The sequence below is a fragment of the Plasmodium gonderi genome, assembly GCF_002157705.1.
Source record: "Plasmodium gonderi DNA, contig: Chr02, whole genome shotgun sequence".
Lineage (NCBI taxonomy): Eukaryota > Apicomplexa > Aconoidasida > Haemosporida > Plasmodiidae > Plasmodium > Plasmodium gonderi.
In genome coordinates, this window is record NW_021628926.1 from 540,532 (window position 1) to 563,784 (window position 23,253).

Here is a 23,253-nt window from a genome sequence, read left to right on the forward strand (position 1 = left end):
ATACATTTGTAAATTTTATATACATACTTCGAGAAGGTCTACATTTTCATGAACACGAATGATTTATATTCTCTTCACTTGAAAAATCTACCAAGTGTATCACCTTCCCCTTTAACAACTTTGCTTCCACTTTTTTTTTTTTTTACTTTTTTAAAAATCCCTAATTTTCATACACTTGTTTAATCTTATGGACAGAATGAACGAATATGGTAAACAACTTATCTCAAATCAGCCTATCATAATTGACAATGGAAGTGGATATATAAAGTCTGGATTTGCTGGGGATGATATTCCTAACCTTGTATTTCCATCATAGTAAGAGACAAACATGAAGTAAATCATACAAACCCTAGCGCAGGAACACTAATACATGATGATGACCCCATACACATACAGAGAGAGAGAAACACACTAATTGATCATCGCAAGTTTGTTCATACATATTCGTGTATGTCTGTTTGTCTGTCTGTGTGTGTATTTGTATGTGTGAGTTTTTTTTTTTTTTTTTTCCTTTTCATTCACCTTTGCTTTGCTGCTGTGGATTTTGCTTAATGTGACCTAGTTAAGTTGTCATTTATTTTTTATTTATTTTGTTTCCCCAATATATGCGATTCCCTTTTTTTTTTTTTTTTTTTTTTTTTTTTTTTTTTGTACCTAAGTGTGGGGAGGCCAAAATATAAACGAGTCATGGCAGGAGCAGTGGAGGGAAATATATTCGTAGGGAATAAGGCGGTAATTTTTGCGAAATGGAGTGATACCAAGAGTGGAATAAAAAAAAAAAAAAAAAAAAAAAATTGACAAAAAAGTGTTGAAAATGCTATAATAAGTGAAAAAAGAAACAAATTTATCAACCTAATGCAATTGTGTATACTTTGGAATAGTCTTACTGGGAACTGTTGCATCTTGCATTAATACACATAGATCAGAAAATATTTTTTGCTTCCACTTTTTTTTTTTTTTTTTTTTTGTATGTATATATGTATATGTGTGTGCACATGTTTCCATTCATAGGAGGAGTACAGAGGCCTTCTAAAAGTAACGTACCCTATAAATCACGGCATTATTGAAAACTGGAATGATATGGAAAATATTTGGATTCATATTTACAACTCGATGAAAATAAACTCAGAGGAGGTGCATCTTAATAACCTGAACACAGGCATACGTTTCATGTATGCATATTCAGAATTTTTTTTTTTTTTTTTTTTTATTTAAACTCTCACTACCCGTCTCTTTTCTTTCCTTAGCACCCCGTACTTCTAACCGAAGCCCCACTAAATCCTCAGAAGAATAAGGAAAAAATCGCAGAAGTTTTTTTCGAGTCTTTTAATGTTCCTGCACTGTTTATCTCTATTCAAGCCATTTTATCTTTATATTCCTGCGGGAAAACCAATGGTACAGTCCTCGATTGTGGGGATGGGGTATGTCACTGTGTGTCCATTTACGAGGGTAAGGGGGATAAGGAGTTAAATATATGAAACAAAATTTTTTATGATAATTTTTTAAGATATTTGTTTGGACTCACTTTTTTTTTTTTTTTTTTTTTTTTACGACAGGATATAGCATAACGAACACAATCACCAGAACTGATGTCGCAGGTCGAGATATTACAACTTATTTGGGATACCTTTTGAGAAAAAATGGACATTTATTTAATACCTCAGCTGAAATGGAAGTTGTAAAAAGCATGAAGGAAAATTGTTGTTACGTATCTTTCAACATGAGCAAGGAAAAAAATTCATCTGAGAAGGCCCTCACAACTTTACCTTACATACTTCCCGATGGATCTCAAATACTGGTTCGTGAAATGCACACAAAAATGAAGAAATGAGTGTAAATTTATACTGGAACTCACCATTTTGTTCACTTGTTCAATTATTTGATGAGAAAATGTTTGCATTCTTTCTTCTTCTTTTGTTAATAAATGGCAGATTGGTTCGGAGAGGTACAGAGCCCCTGAAGTTCTTTTCAACCCATCTATCCTTGGGTTGGAATATTTAGGTTCGTGCACGAGCATGGATATGCTTACGTGTGAGTGTATTTGTTTACGTGAGAGCGTATGTGTTTACGTATGTGTATGTATTTTCGTGTGCTTCTAAATGTACATGCGCCACCCTCCCATACAGGACTGTCCGAACTTATTGTTACATCAATAACGCGAGCGGATATGGACTTACGAAGGACCTTGTACTCCCACATTGTGCTGTCTGGTGGCACAACGATGTTTCATGGTAAAAAGTGGAATTGTCACCTTTTTCTTTTAAAATTTTTATTTTTCATGTTTTTGATGTGTTACCATTTTGTGTGCATTTGTTAGATTGCTGTTTTTTGCACTGAGTCCCCTCAACATTCATCCATTATACCTATGTCAAGTTAAACAGTAATTATGACATCCATGCATTCTTCAATTACTCTTTCCCACCTTCACGCTGTGATGAAATTCTACCTGTGTGATGAAATTCCATCTGTGTGATGTTTTTTTTTTTTTTTTTTCAAATATGAACGAGGTTTTATCTGTTTTACAGGATTTGGAGATCGATTATTAAACGAAATAAGGAAATTCGCGCCAAAGGATATTACAGTAATTTCACCAAAAAAAAAAAAAAAAAAAAAAAAAAAAAAAGTGCCCATAACAATTTGTTGCGTAATCTTTTTTTTTTTTTTTTTTTTGTTAAAAATGCATTTGTTCTTATGCAAATAAATAAGTACATGCTTGTGCTTAAACAAGAACGTTAGCAAATTGTGCATGTGTGTTGATATGTTCACACGTCCATACAAGCATCTTTTTTTTTTTTTTTTTTTTGTTGCATTGCCAAATCTTTACTCAATATGCACGTCTCTTCTTCCTCCTCTTTGAAAAGATTCGAATTAGTGCCCCACCTGAAAGGAAATTTAGCACGTTCATTGGGGGATCGATTTTGGCATCTTTAGCTACTTTTAAAAAAATATGGATTTCGAAACAGGTAAAAAAAAAAAAAAAAAAAAAAAAAAAAATCACGTGACAGGTGACAATTGTAGGGAATATATATATTATATGTGTCCTCGAAAGCATAAACATTTTGACAACAATAAGAAAACATACCACATGTAGAGACACTCACACATTTATATGTATATTATGTACGAATGTCATTTTTCCCCTTTTCAGGAATTCGATGAATATGGCTCTGTGATATTGCACAAGAAAACTTTTTGAGAAATTTATACATTTTTGGAGACATTTCATCTAACACGTTTAGGAGTGTTGTTCATGAATTTTTCATCTAAGGAGAGATTTCAAAATACGAGAATTTTTTTTTTTTTTTTTTTTCATCTCTAATCTGAACATAGCTAGCTATTTACACACACAATAATAAATCATTCGAAAAAAAAAAAAAAAAAAAAAAAAAAAAAACCTGTTATTTATGAACAGACAGAATAAAATTTTTTTGTTTCAGTTTACATTTTCATAATGTTTTTTTTTTTTTTTTTTTTTTTTTTGTAATTTATTATACTTAGTATCGTCACTAAATGAAATGTTTTTCCTTTCACTACTGCGAGAGGCACATTTGTGAAAAGTTTATATGTGGGGTGACATGGTTCCATGTCAACAACGACTATACGTCATATTGCTTACCTTACGGAAAAAATATTGCCCAGATCTTCTCTCGAATACATTTTATCACTCCTACATTCTATAAATTATGGAGAAGTAACAAAAGTAGGAAAAAATTAAAAAAGAAATAAGTAAAAAAGAAATAGGTAAAAAATAAATAAGTAAAAAATAGGTAAAAAAGAAATAAGTAAAAAATAAGTAAAAAAGAAATAAGTAAAAAAGAAATATCAAATTTAGGTGGATACCCTAGAAAGTGAATTTAGCACCGATTTTTATAATTGTACCTTTTAATAGCTTCAATTTAATTAAGCGAAACTTTTTTGCATATTCGTTCTTTTTTTCTGAACAAAAAAAAAAAAAAAAAAAAAAAAAAAAAAAAAAATGGAAAGAAATAAACTTAACCTTTGTCCTTGTTTTGTCTGGACTTCCATACATATATATGTACATATATGTATATATTTACGATTTGATGAAACGAATCGTTGTACTTCTGTCCACACTCCTGCACATGTGCACTTGCATATTTGTGTCTCCACTGTGCACTTTGTGCTTGTTCCCTCCAGGTTACCATTTGGAAGGATCTTCAAATTCTTATGAATAATTTTGTTAATCGTTATGTTTAGAACCTACAAAAAAAAAAAAAAAAAAAAAGGAATAAATTAGGGAATCAGTGTTATTCTCTCGGTGGAACTTTTTATAAACAGACATTTATTTCACGGTACATTTCGTTCATCCAACCATTAAAAAAAAAAAAAAAAAAAAAAAACGTAAACACAAAAAAAGGATGTAAAAAAGTGCTTACGTCTAAACGGTTTGGGAGATTTTTCCTCTTTTGTTGTTCCTCTTCATGAACCTTTTTATCCTTCCCTTCGTTTTTAAATTCATCCAGATGGTTGTAAATCAGTTGCATTATCTCTGTAAGCTTTTTTTTTTTTTTTTTGTGGGTGGGGGGGAGAGGCATAAGTACGTAGGTAAATGAAAGGAAGCAATTGTGCATTTCCTTATTCACACAGACATGCATGCACATCTGCTGAAGTACAGATATATGTATAATCTGCTGATGTACAGATATATATATATATATATATATATATATATATATATATACACAGCTAACCTTTTGTGGGACTGAAGAATCCACTTGAATTGAGAGGACTCCTTTTTGCCACTTTGTACCACCCCGAATTACACTAATCATGTTTGGTGATATCGTTTGACCTCCCCTTCTCATCCATAATGCATATTTTTGATGATAAAAATGATTCCTCACAATTGTTTTATCTGCAACTGGTTTGAATTTCTTCCTACGTCTGTTTCGTTCTAAACACATTTTGAGAGGGGCGTTTAGGTAAATCTGTGCATACTTAAAATGGTCTGAAATTGGAAGAAATCGAGTGATTCACATCGGTATTATATGAATGAATGGACGTAGTAAATACGCAAAGGGGATGAGAGGGGTGTGGGGGATAGTGGTTCCTACTTTCACAAATGCACAGTGGAACAACTAAGTGCTTATCTTTTATATGTAGATATATACAGCTCCCGAAGGAGAGGTGACATAAAAAAAAAAAAAAAAAAAAAAAAAAAATCTTTACATCTCCTACTAAGAAGATAATACTTCTTCCGCATTGAGGGCAAATGAAATGTATCGTTAAGTATGATAAAGGTATGATTATTAATTGTTCCATGAGAAATATTTTTTTTCTGATTTTGTTCATGCATTAACGAAGAGCAGTATGAGTAAGCAATATGTCTAGCTATTTTCCAGTATTTGATTTGATTTATATGGGTTGGTTTTTTCCTTTTTTCCCCTTTTCCCATTTTTCTCAGAATAATATGTTCATTTTTCATTTTCTTTCTTCTTACAATTGGATAGAAAGCACCATAATTAAATTTTTTCCTTTCATAAACAATATACTTTTTATTCATAATGAGACGGTATTGTTTTCTTTTTTCCTTTTTGAATGCTTCTAAGGTTGCTATTTTTCTTGAATAACCATGATATAGTTGTTTTTCTATAAAATCTGTTGAAATGTTATAAATTTTTATTTTATTTTTACCTAAATATGTAAGAAAATGGCATATCCATTCTGTTATTGTCTTGTAAAGGTGATAAATTAGGTTAATTTTTCTTGACTTTGTAACTAGTTGTAGTCTCCTTATTTTGGAATTGGAAAATTTCCACAAATGTGCTTCTTCCCAATGGGAGATCTCGTTTTTTATTTTTCCACTTGTTTTTATATAACCTTGTGTAAAAATAACCCATTTGGTATTCGTTTTTCCTGAAAGTTTTTCCTCTTTTGATAATTTTTTTATTTTTTTCATGCATGAGTGTGTACTAAAAAAGGATCTTCTCAAGATGATAAGGAGGTGTCTCGTCAGGTAAATTAAAAAGTGGCAAGATATTTTTTTCAAGTCTGCTTCTTTTCCATGGTTCCCTGACAGTGGTGATACTTTTTTTTGTCCTAAATTTTTAATTTTGTAGTAGTGCTTAATTAATTCGATAAAGAATAGCTTTTCTTTTAAATTTTCCTGCCATTCATTTTTTCGTGGTTCATTTTTTCGTGACTCATTTTTTCGTGACTCATTTTTTCGTGACTCATTTTTGGTTATCAAGTTGTGTAACAGGTATAAAAACAGTTGCAAGTGTCTTTTTTTTTTTAAAAGTGAATTTATTAATGTATCTTTCCCGCTACAGGGTTTTCCATAAAACAAGAAGATACAATTCATTGGAGGAATTTGCACGGAGTGCTTCATGTCACACTGTACGCATGCATATTTGTACACGTAAGAGATGGGTGTATTATAAATCCGTGTCGTGGGAAATATTTTAATAAAGAAGGAAAAATTCACACCTGCAGGTGAACTCCTAGACGTAGTTATGTTTAAGTGTATGTGTTAAATTGACGAAAGATGCAGAAGGGTTGAAAAAAAAAACGGGCAACATAAGTGATAGCATAAGTGATAGCATAAGTGGTGACATAAGTGATAGCATAAGTGGTAATATATAGAAGAAAAATCCCCCTCCTCCCATCTACACCTTCAGTATGAAGCACAATATTGGTTAAAAATCCGGGAGGGACATCTGTATAGCAACTCGTTTGGTACCAAAAACTTGAGGCTTATTATTTTAGCTATTTGTGTAGAGTGGAATTTCAGCCAAATTTTAGCGAAATTTCCGAACATGGGTTAAACGGGCCGCATATCTCGTAATATACAAAAAAAAAAAAAAAAAAAAAAAAAAAAAAAAAAAAAAAAAAAAAAAAAAAAAAAAAAAAAAAAAAAAAAAAAAAAAAAAAAAAAAAAAAAAAAAAAAAAAAAAAAAAAAAAAAAAAAAAAAAAAAAAAAAAAAAAAAAAAAAAAAAAAAAAAAAAAAAAAAAAAAAAAAAAAAAAAAAAAAAAAGAGGTCAAAATGGACGTAAAAGATGGAGTGCGGAGGAAGAAAAGGAGGAATAGCTTGCATAGATTCGAGTGAATACTTGGGATAAGAAATACAAAAAAAAAAAAAAATAAAATAAAATAAAGCAAAGTAAAACAAAATAAAGCAAAGTAAAACAAAATAAAGCAAAGTAAAACAAAATAAAGCAAAGTAAAACAAAATAAAGCAAAGTAAAACAAGATAAATACAAAGCTCCCACGTTTTGGCCATATCATGTTCGTTGGAAATACTCCAATTTTGATCCTTGGCCAATTTATTGATGTATCCATCCACCATCTGCTAAGTATAGAGAATACTCTTGTGAGATATAAAATGCTTTGAGCATTTTGGGGAGAGGGGAGAATTCTACTGGAGGAAGAAAAATGTTACAGTTTTCCCAACCTCCTACCCCTACACCTCCTCCCAAAATTTTAGGATCTGTCAAACCTGAGAGGCAACTTGGTTTCGATCACTGTGTTCCATCCTTGAGTGTAAACAAATTGTTCATGTAACAATCAATATCGTAAACCTTCAAGCCCAACTTTGTAAATATTTTCCTCTTGTATATTCCCTTTTCTCTTTTTTCAAAGATGTTAATAATAACTCCCTTGTTGTTGATTCTGCCAATTCGTCCGCACCTGTGAATGTATTCGGTCGGGCCTGCACGTGTCGGGTGGAACGCATGCATGAAATGGAATTAGCATGTGAAAAAAAACAGAGGTGCATTGGATGGTGTGAAAAAAAATACACGGTGTAATGGATGATGTGAACAAACAGAGGTGCATTGGATGGTGTGAAAAAAAACAGAGGTGCATTGGATGGTGTGAAAAAAAACAGAGGTGCATTGGATGGTGTGAAAAAAAACACAGGTGCAATGGATCGTGTGAAAAAAAACACAGGTGCAATGGATCGTGTGAAAAAAAAACAGAGTTTCCGTGGAGCGACAAAGGGCGTAGTTTCTCACTTGAAGGCATGTCGAAGTTAACAATGGTTGTGAATCCCATGCAGTTAATTCCCCTGTAGAGTATATTGGTTGAAAGGAATAAAAAGTTGACGTACTTTTTCAAATTCTTATAGTCAACCAAATCATTTTTAAAAAAGTTTGCGTAGTTTATGTCTTTGAAAATTTTTTTTTTTTTTTTTTTTCTTTTGGTATTCTTATTCTCAGCGAAGATTGTTTGGATATCCACGTCGAATCTGTTTCGAAAAAGGCTCCACAAGTCCATGACTTTTTTCTGCGAATGGGTTTATAAAGGGGTTCAGCGGGGTGAGGAATACGTATGCATGTGAAAAGAAGAAAGAGGAGAAAAAACACTTCAGCGTGGAAACAAAACTGACGTGCAACTCCTAACCATTTATTACTCTCCCAAAAAAATGAACAAACGAACGAACAAGCAAGCAAGCGTGTGATCTCCTTACCTTAGTGTTGCAAAAAACCAACACATTTTTATGCAAGGGGTTGGAAAATAATACATTTAAAAAGTTCATCGTTGCGCTATTATTCCTCTCTCTATTTTTTCTATCATACGAATAATTTAAATGGATCAAGTTTTCCGGTATTTTTGCGAATTCCTTCAAATTGAACAACTTGTTCAGCATAGCCTCTTCTATTTCGTAATTAATCACGTATTGGCTCTCCCCACCTGGTGATTTCTTCTCCCCACCTGGTGATTTCTTCTCCCCATCTGGCGATTTCTTCTCCCCATCTGGCAATTTCTTCTCCCCATCTGGCAATTTCTTCTCCCCATCTGGCAATTTCTTCTCCCCATCTGGCAATTTCTTCTCCCCATCTGGCAATTTCTTCTCCCCATCTGGCAATTTCTTCTCCCCATCTGGCAATTTCTTCTCCCCATTTTCACTGAAGTAACTCTTAGAACATGACTCAGAGGTGAAGGCGGGATGAGGGAATCCTTCCTCCCCTGTGTATTTGCAACTGTGCAAGGAACGGAGGAAGTTTGTTGTAATGATATGTTTCGTGTATGTTAGGTACGAGTACACAGATGAGGTTGCACTGCAGCATATGACGTTCGTGCATGATACACCTGTTGGGCTCCCTAGTTTCTTGTCGTTATGTCTATCCTTTTTGTTATTATATATGCTTTTTAAAATTTTGGAAAAAAATTCATTCTCCACCACTGGCTTTTCCACCCCTGCTTCGGTTTCGGTTTCGGTTTCGGTTTCGGTTTCTGCTTTGGTTTCTGCTTTGGTTTCTGCTTCTGATCCTGATTCTGCTTCTGATCCTGATTCTGCTTCTGATCCTGATTCTGCTTCTGATCCTGATTCTGCTTCTTTTTCTGATCCTGCTTCTACTTCCGTTTTTTTCTTCTTTTTTTCCCCTTTTTTTCCCCCCTTTTTTTCCCCTTTTTTTCCCCCCTTTTTTTCCCCTTTTTTTCCCCCCTTTTTTTCCCCTTTTTTTCCCCCCTTTTTTTCCCCCTTTTTTTCCCCATTTTTCTTTCCCCCTTTGTCATATTTGTTGAAAAAAAAATCATACTCATCAAAGATTATTGTTGAAATATTCTCCATATTGATAATTTTCCTTTCGTGAATTAACCTTTCCAGTCTACCTGGAGTTCCTATATAAATATTAACATTCTCAATTTCCTCTGCTGATGCTTTGCATTTCTCAGAAGCGTTCCTCTCACTATCACTCTTGACATTGTTTCCATTTCTGCCCGCTTCACTCGCTTCATCTTTTATTATGTTCATCTTTGGTCGCTTCAAACTTTTCAATTGATATTTGATGTTGTTTCCACCAATTATCAAATTCACGTTTATGTTGATTTTTTTTTTTAAATTTACATTTAGGTGTTCAATGAATGCTTGTTTTTCTGCTTCTATGTCGCTAAAATAGTTCCACAAAATGGAATTATTAAAATGGAAAAAGTTAGATTTCAAAGATTTGTAATATGAATCAATAAGATCTTTATAAAGTTGGTATATCTGAACTGCTAATTCTTTATTGTAGGTTACAATCAGGATGTCTTTTTTTCCTTTTTTTTCTGCGTGGAGAAATTTCTCTCCTCTTTTCAGTTTTAAACTTTCCCTTAGTGCACTAGGATTCTCCTGTATGGATTTTTTTATATCCTCTTTTCTTTCCTTCTTGGCTAGACACTTCAACGCATAACTCAGTTTACATCTGTTGTGCAAGGTAAAAAACTCCTCTTCTTGTTTCATGCTCGAGCATAGGAAAGAGGTAATTTTATCGTTAATTTTTTTTCTTTTATAAAAAATTTCTGCGCTCTTCACACATGTTCCAGCATGTTCTGACAAGTCTGCTCCATTCACTTCTTCCACTTCTTTCACTTCTCTCCCCACATTGGTGATATGTTGGAAAATGGGAAGCACGTAAATGAGAGTTTTCCCTGTTCCAGTTGGGCAGTGAAGGAAGAAGGTTCGTATGAATTTCCTCGTCTTGTTGTTGTAATTGTTTACATAGAGTATTCTTTCCACTGGGTGGTTGAAATGGTTATCGGGGTGGCAAGGATTATCTGGTTTGGAATGATTATCGGGGTGGCAAGAATTATCTCGTTTGAAGGCTTTTTCTTGAGATGTGATACCATCAGAAGAATGCCCTCCTGGAGAATCTCCTCCCGAAGAGACTTTTTTCTCGGATCTATCATCGCCTTGCATGATACAGTTCTTTAAATCATTAAATCCATTGTTCATAAAGAATATAAGAAGAGGGATAAACTTGGCTTGATACTCTGTAGGTTTTTCAATCTCGTTATATTTCAAGTATACCTTGAGAAAATGATCATAAATACCTATATCTGCAAATGTTTTGCGTCCCTCCTTTGTTTCTACCATGGGAGGTTTTTTATTCGTCCCCTTGTTTGAATTCAAGTCAATGATGCTGCTAAACTTGGTTAATCGGTTATACGCGCGTTCACTGAGCTCAGATTTGTCACAATTTATATGGATATTTTTTCTGAAATTATCAATGCAGTTTTTAATTTTTATAACGCTTTTCACTTCTTTGAATTGGTCTTCCTCCATTTTTCTACCTTCCTCCATTTTTCTACCTTCCTCCATTTTTCTACCTTCCTCCATTTTTCTATCTTCCTCCATTTTTCTACCTTTCTCCATTTTTCTACCTTCCTCCATTTTTCTACCTTCCTCCATTTTTCTACCTTTCTCCATTTTTCTACCTTCCTCCATTTTTCTACCTTTCTCCATTTTTCTACCTTCCTCCATTTTTCTACCTTCCTCCACTTCTTCACCTTCCTCCACTTCTTCACCTTCCTCCACTTCTTCACCTTCCTCCACTTCTCTAAAACGAGTACACCCCTTCTCCCGTTTCTCATGACTTGTCATGTTTATATTCTCCCTTTTTTCTTCATTTCGGTTGGAACTCCTTCGCTTGAATGATTCTTCGTTTCCCTTTCTATGCAATTGCAAATCAAATTTAACCTTTTCTCGGATAGAAGCACCTCTATTTTTTTCCATCGCCTCAGTTGGTTGTCTTTGGTCAATTTCTACATCATCGCTAATATCATCAACATAATGGACGACAGGTTTCTTTGATTGCACCAGGTTATCTTGAGTGAAGGGTCTCCTTCCAATTGTTTTTCCTCTTTTTTCTGCCTTTTCTGCCTTTTCTGCTTTTTCTGCTTTTTCTGCCTTTTCTGCCTTTTCTGCTTTTTCTGCTTTTTCTGCCTTTTCTGCCTTTTCTGCCTTTTCTGCTTTTTCTGCTTTTTCTGCCTTTTCTGCTTTTTCTGATCTATCGATAGCTAACACTTTGCGAAGAATTTCGTTCTGCATAATTCCACTTTTTAAACTCTCATTTTGTCTGCATAATTCATATTTCCTCGTTTTTTTATTTAACTTTTCGATGGACTCGTTCAGGTTGTTTTCAAACATATCCAGGATTTTTTTCTCCTTTCGCGATATGTGCTTTGCTTTTCCTTTTCGAAACCTTTTTCCTGATTTGGAAATGTTTCCACTTTTTAGATCTCCTTCCCTAAGTTCATCCTTCCACTCTGTTTCGTCCACTTTGCCAGGTGCACTATCTCGACCGCTTCCCTTAGCTGCACTATCTGGGTCGCTTCCCTGGGGTGCTTTCCTGTGCACTTTTTCACTGTCACCCTGACTAATTCGACGTCTCACCTGCTTTTTCACATTTTTTACAACACCTTGAGATGATTTTCTCTTTCTCAATTTGTGCACAAACTCTTTTTCCTTCACTGCTTTTACTTCTGCTTTTGTGTATTTTTTTTTTTTTTTTTTTATGATTATTTTTTTTCTTCTGTTGTGATTTGACACATTGGAAAATTGGTGTCTGTTATGCCCTTCAATTGACAAAGGATCCCCTTTGTGTTGTGTGTCTACCCTATTAGGAGGAATCCTACTTTCATTTTTATATTTACTTCTATGAAGAAGACATTTTCGATTGGAATAAACATGGTGAAACTTCTTTTCGCTAATTCTGTAATTCTTCCTTTTTCTCTCAACTTGAGTTTTATTTCTTGAAATTTCAAATTCAAAGGTTCTTAAAAAGGTAGGCTCACATTTGCCTTTTACACAAGTTACTTTGCAGTACGGACTTGTCAAAAAATGAAAAAAAAATGCAACCAATAAAAATATGAACAGGGGCCATTTACGCCTTCTGGACATTTCCCTTTGGCCATACACAAATTTCTCCACGCGTGCAACCACTCCGTACAACCACTTATCTGCTACCACACAGCTGCTACCACACACCTGAAGGTACTTGCCCGTTCCTACGTTTTTACATCCACATCCACTTATGCATGTGAGGGATGCTCTCTTGACAAATTCAAACGTTTATAGCTAGTTCCATAGCATGGTGATTTAGAAATGGTAAAAACTTGAACTTGGCTCATTCCAAGTGTAAAGCATAAAAAAGAAAAATGAAGATGTACCCATATATAATATGCATATGCTTTGAAAACAAATTTACATAAGAACTAAGGAATAGTAAACTGCACGTATCTTTTACGTGACCATGGAAGATTTTTCACATGTGAGGTGTAAATATGTTTCAACTACGCTTAAAAATAAATAAATGAATACATATATATATATATGGTTTGGATCATTTGTGGAATTTGTGTTTCAAAAAGGGAAAATGTTGGTGAGGACAATTCGCACATGTAGAGAATGATATGCATAAAAAAAAAAAAAAAAAAAAAAAAAAAAAAAAAAAAAAGAACAAATTTTGTGGGAAAAAAAAAGAAGCACCAATTTTTGTGAAGAAAAAAAAGAAAAACTCCACAATTGTAACGTTGAAAAAGAAAAACCCAAGGACACAAAGTGGGGGAGAAGTTTCGAATGTTTTGAAAGGTGCTACATGTTGCTGCGAATAAGAATTAACAGCTGGGTACAAGAAATCAGTACATAGTCCAACAGGTGTCATCAGCACATAAGCATAAATAAATAAATAAATAAATATATATATATATAAAACCAACTTCTCCCTTCCTGTATTTCCCGCACTAATTTTATATAAAACTCAGGGGAAGGTATTAGGTTGGCAGAAAAAAAAAACAAAAAAAAAAATACACTGTTAGTATGAAGAAGGTGATGCAACAGTAATGTAACAGCAACTTGATGCAGTGAAACTATATAATAATGACAACTCCAAGGATGATGTGGAATGCCAAATTTGCACATGAAGACGTATATATAACACTTATGGACTTCCTTTCCCACATTATATCGATGTTTTTTTTTTTTTTTTTTTTTTTTTTTTTGCACGCACGGATTCGAGCTACACAAGTTCTAGATGAACGTTATTTACTCTCCTTTGTGGATCCTTCTTCTACATCGTAACTAATCAACTGAAGATCCTCTTTCTTGAAAAAGTGACTTGAGACGATAAGACAGAGTTGATTCAATCGACATTTATGTTTATATTCCATTTGAAGATATTCAAAATAAATTAACAAAAAAATTACCATATTGTAATCTGTGTGAAATATAAGGGAGATTATTTCCCTCAAATCTTCCATTTGAAAAAAACATGAAAGGAACAGTAGTGCTTGTTCTATACACACGTCTTTAACAAAATTGTTTATAAAAATTGAATTTAACATTCCGTTGTTACTTTTCTTTCTTTCATATATCATATGAATTCTTTCTTTTATGAGAAGTACATTTTGTATTCCTTTGCTTATCTGCAGAGAAAGAATTATGTGTGTACAAAGGGATAAAAAAAAAAAATAAAAAAAAAATTAACAGCAGGATGGGTAAAAGAACCGGATACACATCACACACAAATATAAACACAAACAAAAATACAAACATAAACACAAACACAAACACAAACACAAACATAAACATAAACACAAACATAAACACAAACATAAACACAAACATAAACACAAACACAAAAACACACACAAATACACACACATCTCTACCTCGTGGATGATGTGTTAAATGTTCATGTGCCACATGTCATTATCGATATGTACATTAATTTAGAATAACCTTTGGAATATCACTAAGATATAAATTACAAATAATGTTAAGCGATAGTCTCTTTATCTGTTCATCTACATTTTTCCGCAAAAATTTTAAGCAAATATACATTGCAGAAGAGTAAATATGTCCGAAACATTTTTCTTCTTTCGAAATGTTTAGAAGGAGTGTAAATGCACTAAGTAAGAACCTGAAAAGGGGGAACAACGGGCAGTTTAAAAAAGTTGCAAGTTTGCATATATGTGTATACATGCATTATACGTTTAGACCTTCTCTTCGGAAAAAAATAATTTCTCCATGTCTTCCCACCAAAACTCATTTTGGGGATTTGTTTCACCTGTGTTCGAAGCTATACTTGGGTATCTCATTTTCCATTTTCACTTTTCTCATCTTGCAGAAAAGCTCCGGTATGATATCGTTAAGGATTCTAGCAAAAAAAAAAAAATAAAAAAAAATAAATATAAGGGGGATAATGTGGGGGAAAAAAGATAATACATCATATGAACTCATGAACAATTCAGGCAAAAAAGGGTAATACATCATATAAACGCATGAACAATTCAGGCAAAAAAGGGTAATACATCATATAAACGCATCAACAATTCAGGCAAAAAAGGGTAATACATCATATAAACGCATGAACAATTCAGGCAAAAAAGGGTAATACATCATATAAACGCATGAACAATTCAAGCAAAAAAGGCTAAAACAAAGAGAACTATCTAAGCCTCTCCTTTTCCATGAATATGCAAAAAAAAAAAAAAATATATATCCATGTTATATCCCACGGTGGGAAGGGGGGTGATTATTCCCTCAAAAAAAAAAATATGTGTCACATATGTTGTGTAGACACGAATGTATGGAGAAGAAACGAATAAGAAGACTGTTTTTATTATTTTTTTTTTATTTTTTTTTCTTTTTTTTTCTTTTTTTTTCTTTTCATTTTTGTTTTCCCATTTTTCCACTTTACAGATTTACGGAAAATTTATCATCAATGGTTATCACATAATTAATTATGTTCAAAAGGACTATATCATTCATGTACTCGTTCTTTCCAAAGTTTATTTTTATGTATCCCCAGATCTGATAAAAGAGGGGGAGGAAATGAAATGTGAAACAGTGGGCCTATGCATTCGCCATGCATTCGCTATGCATTCACTACACATTCGCTATACATTCGCTATACATTCACTATACATTCACTATACATTCACTACACATTTACTATACATTCACTATACATTCACTATACATTCACTATACATTCGCTATACATTCGCTATACATTCACTGTTAATTTATTCATTTATTTTCCGGATGAATTACTTGACATATCTTGGGATACAGCTCCAAAAGTCGTGTCGAAAAAATGAACAGACATCGCAATACGCACTGGTGGGCACTGAATCGAACGTGCAGGCTGCAACAAAGGGAGAAATGAAATTGCCCATGCGTGTATGTATGTGTGTGTAGATTGGTGTTAAAGGAAGGATGCCATGGTGATTCATGCCATGGTGAATGATGCCATGATGGGTGTACAGAAATAGCGGCCAATCGTGAAGGGCACTGCAGACACGACCCCTCTCTCCAGACTCCCATTAGACTTACTCCTCATGACAAAAGAATTTTTTAGAAAAATGAAAAATATTTGCTGTTGTGTGTCTGATATCTGGATAATACACCTCTTCGTTAAACCTCCTTTCTCTTATGAAATTATTATCCCTTAAATCTTTTGCAACGTGGGGAAAGTTGCTTTGTTTACTTTTCCTTCTCTCCCATTCTTCTTTGTTATGCGCATCATAAGAGTCATCGTCCACTAGTACATTAACAAGATTTTCACACGGAATATTTTTTCTTGCTTTTCTCAGAATATTTTTTATATCTTTTTTGACCTTTTTAAAATATTCATCCTTAAAAACTTGATTCTTTATTATGTTTAAATATACCATATTGAAAAGGTCTCTACAAAATTTGCATAAAAGAAAATTCTGCAAAAACAGTTTTTTTTTTCCCTCCTGCATGGTGTTCTCGTCAAGTATTATTCTATGATGGTTTTTCTTTTTCTTCTTCTTCTTAGGCGAACTTATAGTTTCATGTGTTTTTGTGTGTTCCTTTGGTTTATTCTGTGTTCGGGACAGGTCCCCCGTCTCCTCATCAAGCACGCATTCGCTTTTGTCACTTCTGTCACTTCTGTCACTTCTGTCACTTCTGTCACTACTGTCACTTCTGTCACTACTGTCACTGCTGTCACCACTGCAGCCCGTGTAATGCACCCCGACCAATCGACCAAAATTTACATGCACATCTCCGCGCAAGATCCTCCTCTTAATGTTTGAGACGTACTTCCCTTGAACACACAAATCCACTCGTCTCCGATTGATGTTCTTATAGAACAAATAAAGGACATAGTTGAATATATTCAAAATGTGCAATATTATGTCCTTTTTCTTCTGACTGTTCAGAAGAAAGAAATTGATATTTTTTGTGTATTTTATTATATTAATGCAAATGTCTTTGTATATATAAATATAGCAATAATTATGAACCACTAAAAGTTGTGTTAATTTGAAAATCTTTTTGCAATTATTAATTGAATCCATATTAATTATTTTTTTGTACACATATGACGCTATAGTTTCGCTATGCAAGTTTAGAATGTCTGTCATTTCGTCTGCATTTTCATAACCATTGGTTTTGTCATAAAATTTAATTACTTCTCTCCTCCCTTGATTCCTTAAATGAAATTCTCCCAATTGGTTAGTACATTGTAACTCAACATCGCACGATATTTCCTTATTATTCTTTTCCCTGAACATACAACTGGTACTGAGTAGACTGTTCTGTTTCTGTGTTTTTTCTCTAGGCAAATATGTGTGTACATTATTTATTGTATATTCGGCCAGTTTCCTTACGCAAGGACAGGGGCTACTTAAGTTAAGCAAAAGAAAGACTAAGTTCTTGCAAAAATATTTTTCTATTAAATCATCATATGAACACAAAAACAACGCGCAGAAGCACTTGTTCATGCATGTTAATACAAGGGAGAGATAATAGTGATAAACGTTTATCTCGTTATTTCCATTTTTTCCATTACATGCATTTTTCCCATGTGGGACATGTTCATATTCCACATTCAAATGTACCTTTTTTACCCTCTTAGATGTAAGAAATAGAATTACTTTTTCTATTATCTCCCCTAAATTTTGAATTCCATGAGATAATTTAATTCCTATTGCAAAATAAAAGTAACTATTAAAGAGGTTGGAATATTCTTCTAAAATGTTTTTTATCAAGTCCTTCTGCATGTCCCTTTTGTGAAAGTACCCATTCCATGTTACGTTTGAGAGTTCTGGTTGAAGGGTGCTTTGGGATAACTTCATTTTAATTTCTTCCTTCATCTGACTCTCATCATCCGTTTTACTTATCATACTTATTTGCTTCTCATCATCCGTTGTACTTATCATATGTATTTGCTTCTCATCATCCGTTTTACTTATCATACGTATTTGCTTCTCATCATCCGTTTTACTTATCATACTTATTTGCTTCTCATCATCCGTTTTACTTATCATACGTATTTGCTTCTCATCATCCGTTTTACTTATCATACGTATTTGCTTCTCATCATCCGTTTTACTTATCATACGTATTTGCTTCTCATCATCCGTTTTACTTATCATACGTATTTGCTTCTCATCATCCGTTTTACTTATCATACTTATTTGCTTCTCATCATCCGTTTTACTTATCATACTTATTTGCTTCTCATCATCCGTTTTACTTATAATACTTATTTGCTTCTCCTCATCGAACTGCCTTTTCATATGTATACACAGCATAATTATACTAGTATCCAAATAAAAATTAAGAAAGTGAAGACATTTGGACTTTCGTTTCAGATGGGATATCATATCACATTCCTCATGTGATTCATTCGTCTGGGATACATAATTTCTCAATCGTGTGTTTTTAACTTTTCCATGGATCTCTCCATTCCCTAATATATCCGTCTCCTTTGGTTCCCCATGGAATTGTGTCCAATAAATCGAATCATCAAAATCACAAATATTCTTCCACCAATTATCTCTTAAGACAAGTTCCTTACTGTATGTTTCCTTTTCCTCTGTTAAGTTTTTATTATCCCACATGTACAACATTACTTCATCCAGATAATTTTGCACTTCACTCTCGTTAGTAAAAAGAAAAAAGAAAATATTGATATGGTTTATGAGGCTGCGGTGGTGATGGGAGAGGAGGGGAAAAAAAAAAAAAAAAAGCGAATGAGCTGAAATAGGTAAAAAAATATGAACACTTATGGAATGGATGTAAAATGTGGGAATTTTCACGCATACACATGAGGGAGCACATCACAAAAATTGGTAAAAGAGTGCAACACGTGAAAAAGTGAGAAATGGAGAAATGGAGAAAACACTGAACCCGACTCGTGGGTACAGACATCTTGTCCTAATTCGGAATACGCACCCGACATCCTGGAATTTAAATCCGTCTTTGATATTCCTAAATTTTGAAAAATTTGCTTGTTGATACTTTTCCTTATCATCTGCACAAATGGATCCATGTTTAGCTAGCTGATCAAAAATATTTAGTGAGTAAAGTGAATTGTCCTCACTCAGAATTTCAGGCGAATCTTGCATGGTTGGATAGATCTCATTATGCACACACACAATGTTGGAAGTCTCATATAAACAAAAAAAATATTTTAGATCAAAAGTTTTTCTCATAACTGGTATTTCATTTATATGATTATGAATAAAGTGGAAGTAAAGATAGCCTTTTAAAAAACGGAGGAGAAAAACATCCTTTTGTTTTTTTAACAAAAAAATGTTATACAAATGTTTAAAATAATACTTGTCTATATTTTTATTTAAATTTTCAAAGGTATAATTCTCTTGCGCTTCCAATTTGAAAATGGTATTTTCATCTTCTTTGAGACATTTCAGAAGGCTTGTAAAGATAGAATGCAGGTCTCTACAAATGTGCTTATACATACTATTCTGTGAGTGTCTCGATCCATCATTGAAATGACTAATGTTTCGTTGGATTTCCTCTCTGCTCTTCTTAAGACTCTCTTCTGGACGTGGTACATCTGAGATATTACCCTTATGGGTCCCTATGAAATTACTTTCTTCCCCGATGCCTAGTAAGAACCCACTTAATTTGCATGTCTCCAAAAATTGTATCAGCCGATTGCTGATAAAGAGTACTTCTAACCGAGACGTACATGTGTCACTTCCTTCATGAAACAGTTCAGATACCATAAAAAAGTAACTCATGAGCACTAAGTTCTTATGTAATATATGCCAATATTTTGTTATAATTTTACACATATAAAAAATTTCCCCTACAATTTCGTCGTCGTAATTTATAAGTATGTAATAGCAGAAGAAGTAAATGTTCGCGATGATTTTTTGGTTTTCGCTCATTGCCTCCTTTTCTTTGCTTAGTTCTGCGCCTGCCTTTATGTCCCTCAACGCGGTGTTTCCATTTTTATCTGCCACTTCATGTGATTCGCCATTTTTATCTGCCACTTCATGCGATTCGTCAATTTTACCTGTCCGTTCAGGCGATTCACCATTTTTACCTGTCCGTTCATGCGATTCCTCCTTTTCTGACGGGGTAATTAGGCTGTGGGAATATCTCCTCCACTGTTCGTTTTTCCCCCCATTATTGCTCAAATCAAATTGATTTTGCTCAAGAATTGCAAAAGGCGCATGGGCCTTGGAGAAGTCCTCTTCATCTCTGATCAAGGAGAAACATTTCTTCTCATTTTTGTAGACGAGCCAATTTTTCCAATTCGGTTCTCTTTGGGGATCATAGAATTCGTTACCCATCTGCCACTCATTTTTTAAACATATATCGGGGTATTTCTCTTGATGGTTCATAAAATGCAGTAATATTCTGTCAAGACATAAGCAAAAAATTTTCACAATCAATAATCGAATATTCTTTACATCACAACTTTTATAAAGTACAAAAATGTTTAAGCTAATGGCTCCAAAAATTTTCTTTAAAACATGGATATTATTTTCAATCTTTGTAAGAATAAGGTGTAGCAATTTCAAATTTTTTAATTTCATTTTTTTATTTTTGTTAATTATATTTTCCAAAATTGTTTTGATGACATTTATAAGACAGAAAAATATATCGAGATCCTTTTTGTCATATCTGTTCCTATCGGAATGATGGTCCCTTTCGTGGTAGTCGCTTCCATGGTGCCATTTTTTTATTTCATGCTCTGCATTTTTGATATCATTTTCATCCAAGTTTTTAAAAAGGTTGTGTGGGTAAATATGTAGAAACAAATTTTTCAGATATTTCATTAAGGCCACTTGAAGAGACTCACTGCATTTTGAAGCTTCTTCCACTTGAAATATGAACAACATAGAAATGTTATTTAAATTGGAAAAGAACATATTCTTGTCTCTTTTATTTATCTTACCTAAGCAAGCACACAGTACCTTGGCATAATATTCTACAGTTAAGTAGCATCTGGAAATGCTACAGATGTCATAATTTTTTAAGTAATCATTGTAGGTACTCCCCAAATTCATTTCATTTTGGAGAAGGAAATTTTGGAAAATGGAATTTTCTTTTTTGCTTCTCAAAAGATAAATACATATTTTCAACTTGTTGCATATGGCACAACATATGCTGAAAAAAATGTTTTCTTTTTCATCAAAAAGATTTAGGTAGCTCGATATTTTATTCTTTATAACTAGATCATATATTCTTTTTATTCCTATCAAGTCCTCCTCGATGTTCTTACTTTTTATAAAGCAAATGATGCATTTTATTGTCTCATAGTCTTGTTGAGTTTCCATTATGTGTTTTTTTTTTTTTTTTTTTTTTTTGGTTGGGGAGGGTGGGAATGTGTGCAAAAATCCAGTTACGTCTCAGAGAAGGGAGCTCCACACACATTCAGGAAAATGTCCATTTACTGCCTCCCGGCATGGCACTTTTCTCCGTTTTTGTCCTTCGAAATGTTGTGTGCCTCGAGGTATACCGTTACATTTATGTTAAAAGGTGTGAAGCGGTGAAAATTTTTTTTTCTCCTTTTTCTTCTTCTTCTTCATCTTCTTTCCTTTTTTTTTTTTATCATGCTATTACCACTATGGCTTCTATACAAACTCAGTCGTTTGCAGAAAAAAGATAAACTTCTCCAATTTTAAGAAATAGAATACTATATATATATATATTCTGCTTACAGGAAAGTGCACAAAAAATGTCCTTTTTTTTCGACCCTCATATGTTTTATTCTTACCAATCTACATATCCAAAATTTTGACCCAGTTTGATGAATTTTTTTTTTTTTTTTTTTTTTTTTTTTTATATCATTCGGTTTATAGTTTTGATAGCAAATACTACCGTGACAGGTGCGAAGGAGTTACGAGTGTGAATTTTGCGGGACCTTAGTAATTCATATGCAAGTGCTCAAAATTGAACAGCACTCTCCAAAAATGTTTTGCACAATTATGGAAATAACACATCCTATACAATTGAATAGGAGCCTTTGTGTATGGGTACTGAAACAGTATAACTTATTCATGAAGAGATAATCAGATTGGGTGATACTTCGGCTGCCACTGTTGCTAGTGTTGCTAGTGTTGCTGGTGTTGCTAGTGTTGCTAGTGTTGCTGGGTAAATACAAAAATGCATGTACATACCACAGATATCATGAAGGAAAATTTCTCTCTCCTCACCACTGCCCTTGCCACCAGCATCGCCTCAACATTTTATGACTATCTTTCTTTCCCAGCTTATACATAAGAACACTAATAGAGGGAGAAGAAACAACATTTTACAAAGTAAAACTGTACATTCTTATTAAATCGAGGAAATATGGAAATGATTAACAGATAATTCATGCCCACTTTTTCACAAATGCGTGGGCTGGTGGGAATTAAAGTTACACTTTTATCGTTACGTGCTAGCTAATCTCATAAGACATATTTAGCAAAACGTGCAAGTAAATGTACACTTTTGTGTTTGTTTCTTTGGACTCGTGTGTCTTTGCCAGTTAGTGCATTCGTGTTTTATATATATTTCAGCACGAGAATTCGTGTTTTATATATATTTCAGCATGTGCATGTGTGGAGAAGGGGAGGCTGAAGGTGCATACATTTTATTCATCTACTCCCTTTTGTCAGGTGTTTATTTAAAAAAAGGAAACAGCGGGTGTTCATATGATGGTCATTTGTGCAGGGATCGGGGAGTATTGCTTGAAGAGTTTACACTGAAGTAAATCATTGCCTCAGCATTTCAAAGGGAGAGGAATTATTTCCTCATGTCTACCCATATGGGAGCATATTAATGTATGAACAGTTCATATATTTTACACATTCCCGTGGTTTGCCAATTGGAAGCAATGCTTTAAAGGGACTTTTCTCTTTCAGATTACAATAAATAAAGATAAACACCTCTGTGTTATATATGTCACATTTGTCCCAATTCTGTTTCCTTCATCGCCATAAAAAAAAAAAAAAAAAAAAAAACGCTTACTCCTACTTAACAAGAATGCACACTGTGATGCAACGTTACGTGATGTTACGTGATGTTACGTGATGTTACGTGATGTTACGTGATGTTACGTGATGTTACGTGATGTTACGTGATGTTACGTGATGTTACGTGATGTTACGTGATGTTACGTGATGTTACGCGATGTTACACCACGTTACACCATGTTACATGGTGTTTTTTTTTTTTCTGGTATTTTTTTGCCTTTTTTTTGCTTCTTTTTTGTTCCGTGTCCCCATTTTAAGAGTGTTCAATTCAA

General features: G+C 33.5%; 4 protein-coding genes across 4 annotated transcripts; 1 reads left to right on the forward strand and 3 right to left on the reverse strand.

Annotated features, from left to right (window-relative positions):
- Positions 1-196: 196 nt before the first annotated feature.
- On the forward strand, positions 197-3,196 carry PGO_021060 (actin-related protein; the record flags this gene model as incomplete). The annotated part of the gene is made up of 10 exons (XM_028685924.1): positions 197-315; positions 660-732; positions 1,012-1,134; positions 1,248-1,449; positions 1,557-1,798; positions 1,932-2,001; positions 2,127-2,231; positions 2,526-2,581; positions 2,862-2,963; positions 3,149-3,196. The coding sequence occupies 10 exons, from the start codon at positions 197-199 to the stop codon at positions 3,194-3,196; spliced, it is 1,140 nt and encodes a 379-aa protein (XP_028541725.1).
- Positions 3,197-3,617: 421 nt separating this feature from the next.
- On the reverse strand, positions 3,618-6,325 carry PGO_021070 (L-seryl-tRNA(Sec) kinase; the record flags this gene model as incomplete). The annotated part of the gene is made up of 6 exons (XM_028685925.1): positions 3,618-3,667; positions 3,880-3,936; positions 4,164-4,221; positions 4,398-4,517; positions 4,713-4,969; positions 5,191-6,325. 6 exons carry the CDS (start codon positions 6,323-6,325, stop codon positions 3,618-3,620), a joined length of 1,677 nt encoding a protein of 558 aa, XP_028541726.1.
- A 1,157-nt stretch (positions 6,326-7,482) lies between these two features.
- Positions 7,483-12,626, reverse strand: PGO_021080 (hypothetical protein, conserved; the record flags this gene model as incomplete). Its single annotated transcript, XM_028685926.1, has 3 exons — positions 7,483-7,673; positions 7,978-8,248; positions 8,433-12,626. The coding sequence occupies 3 exons, from the start codon at positions 12,624-12,626 to the stop codon at positions 7,483-7,485; spliced, it is 4,656 nt and encodes a 1,551-aa protein (XP_028541727.1).
- Positions 12,627-13,765: 1,139 nt separating this feature from the next.
- Positions 13,766-21,298, reverse strand: PGO_021090 (hypothetical protein, conserved; the record flags this gene model as incomplete). The annotated part of the gene is made up of 7 exons (XM_028685927.1): positions 13,766-14,149; positions 14,466-14,646; positions 14,794-14,883; positions 15,427-15,539; positions 15,783-15,876; positions 16,065-18,689; positions 18,939-21,298. The coding sequence occupies 7 exons, from the start codon at positions 21,296-21,298 to the stop codon at positions 13,766-13,768; spliced, it is 5,847 nt and encodes a 1,948-aa protein (XP_028541728.1).
- Between the last annotated feature and the right edge of the window lie 1,955 nt (positions 21,299-23,253).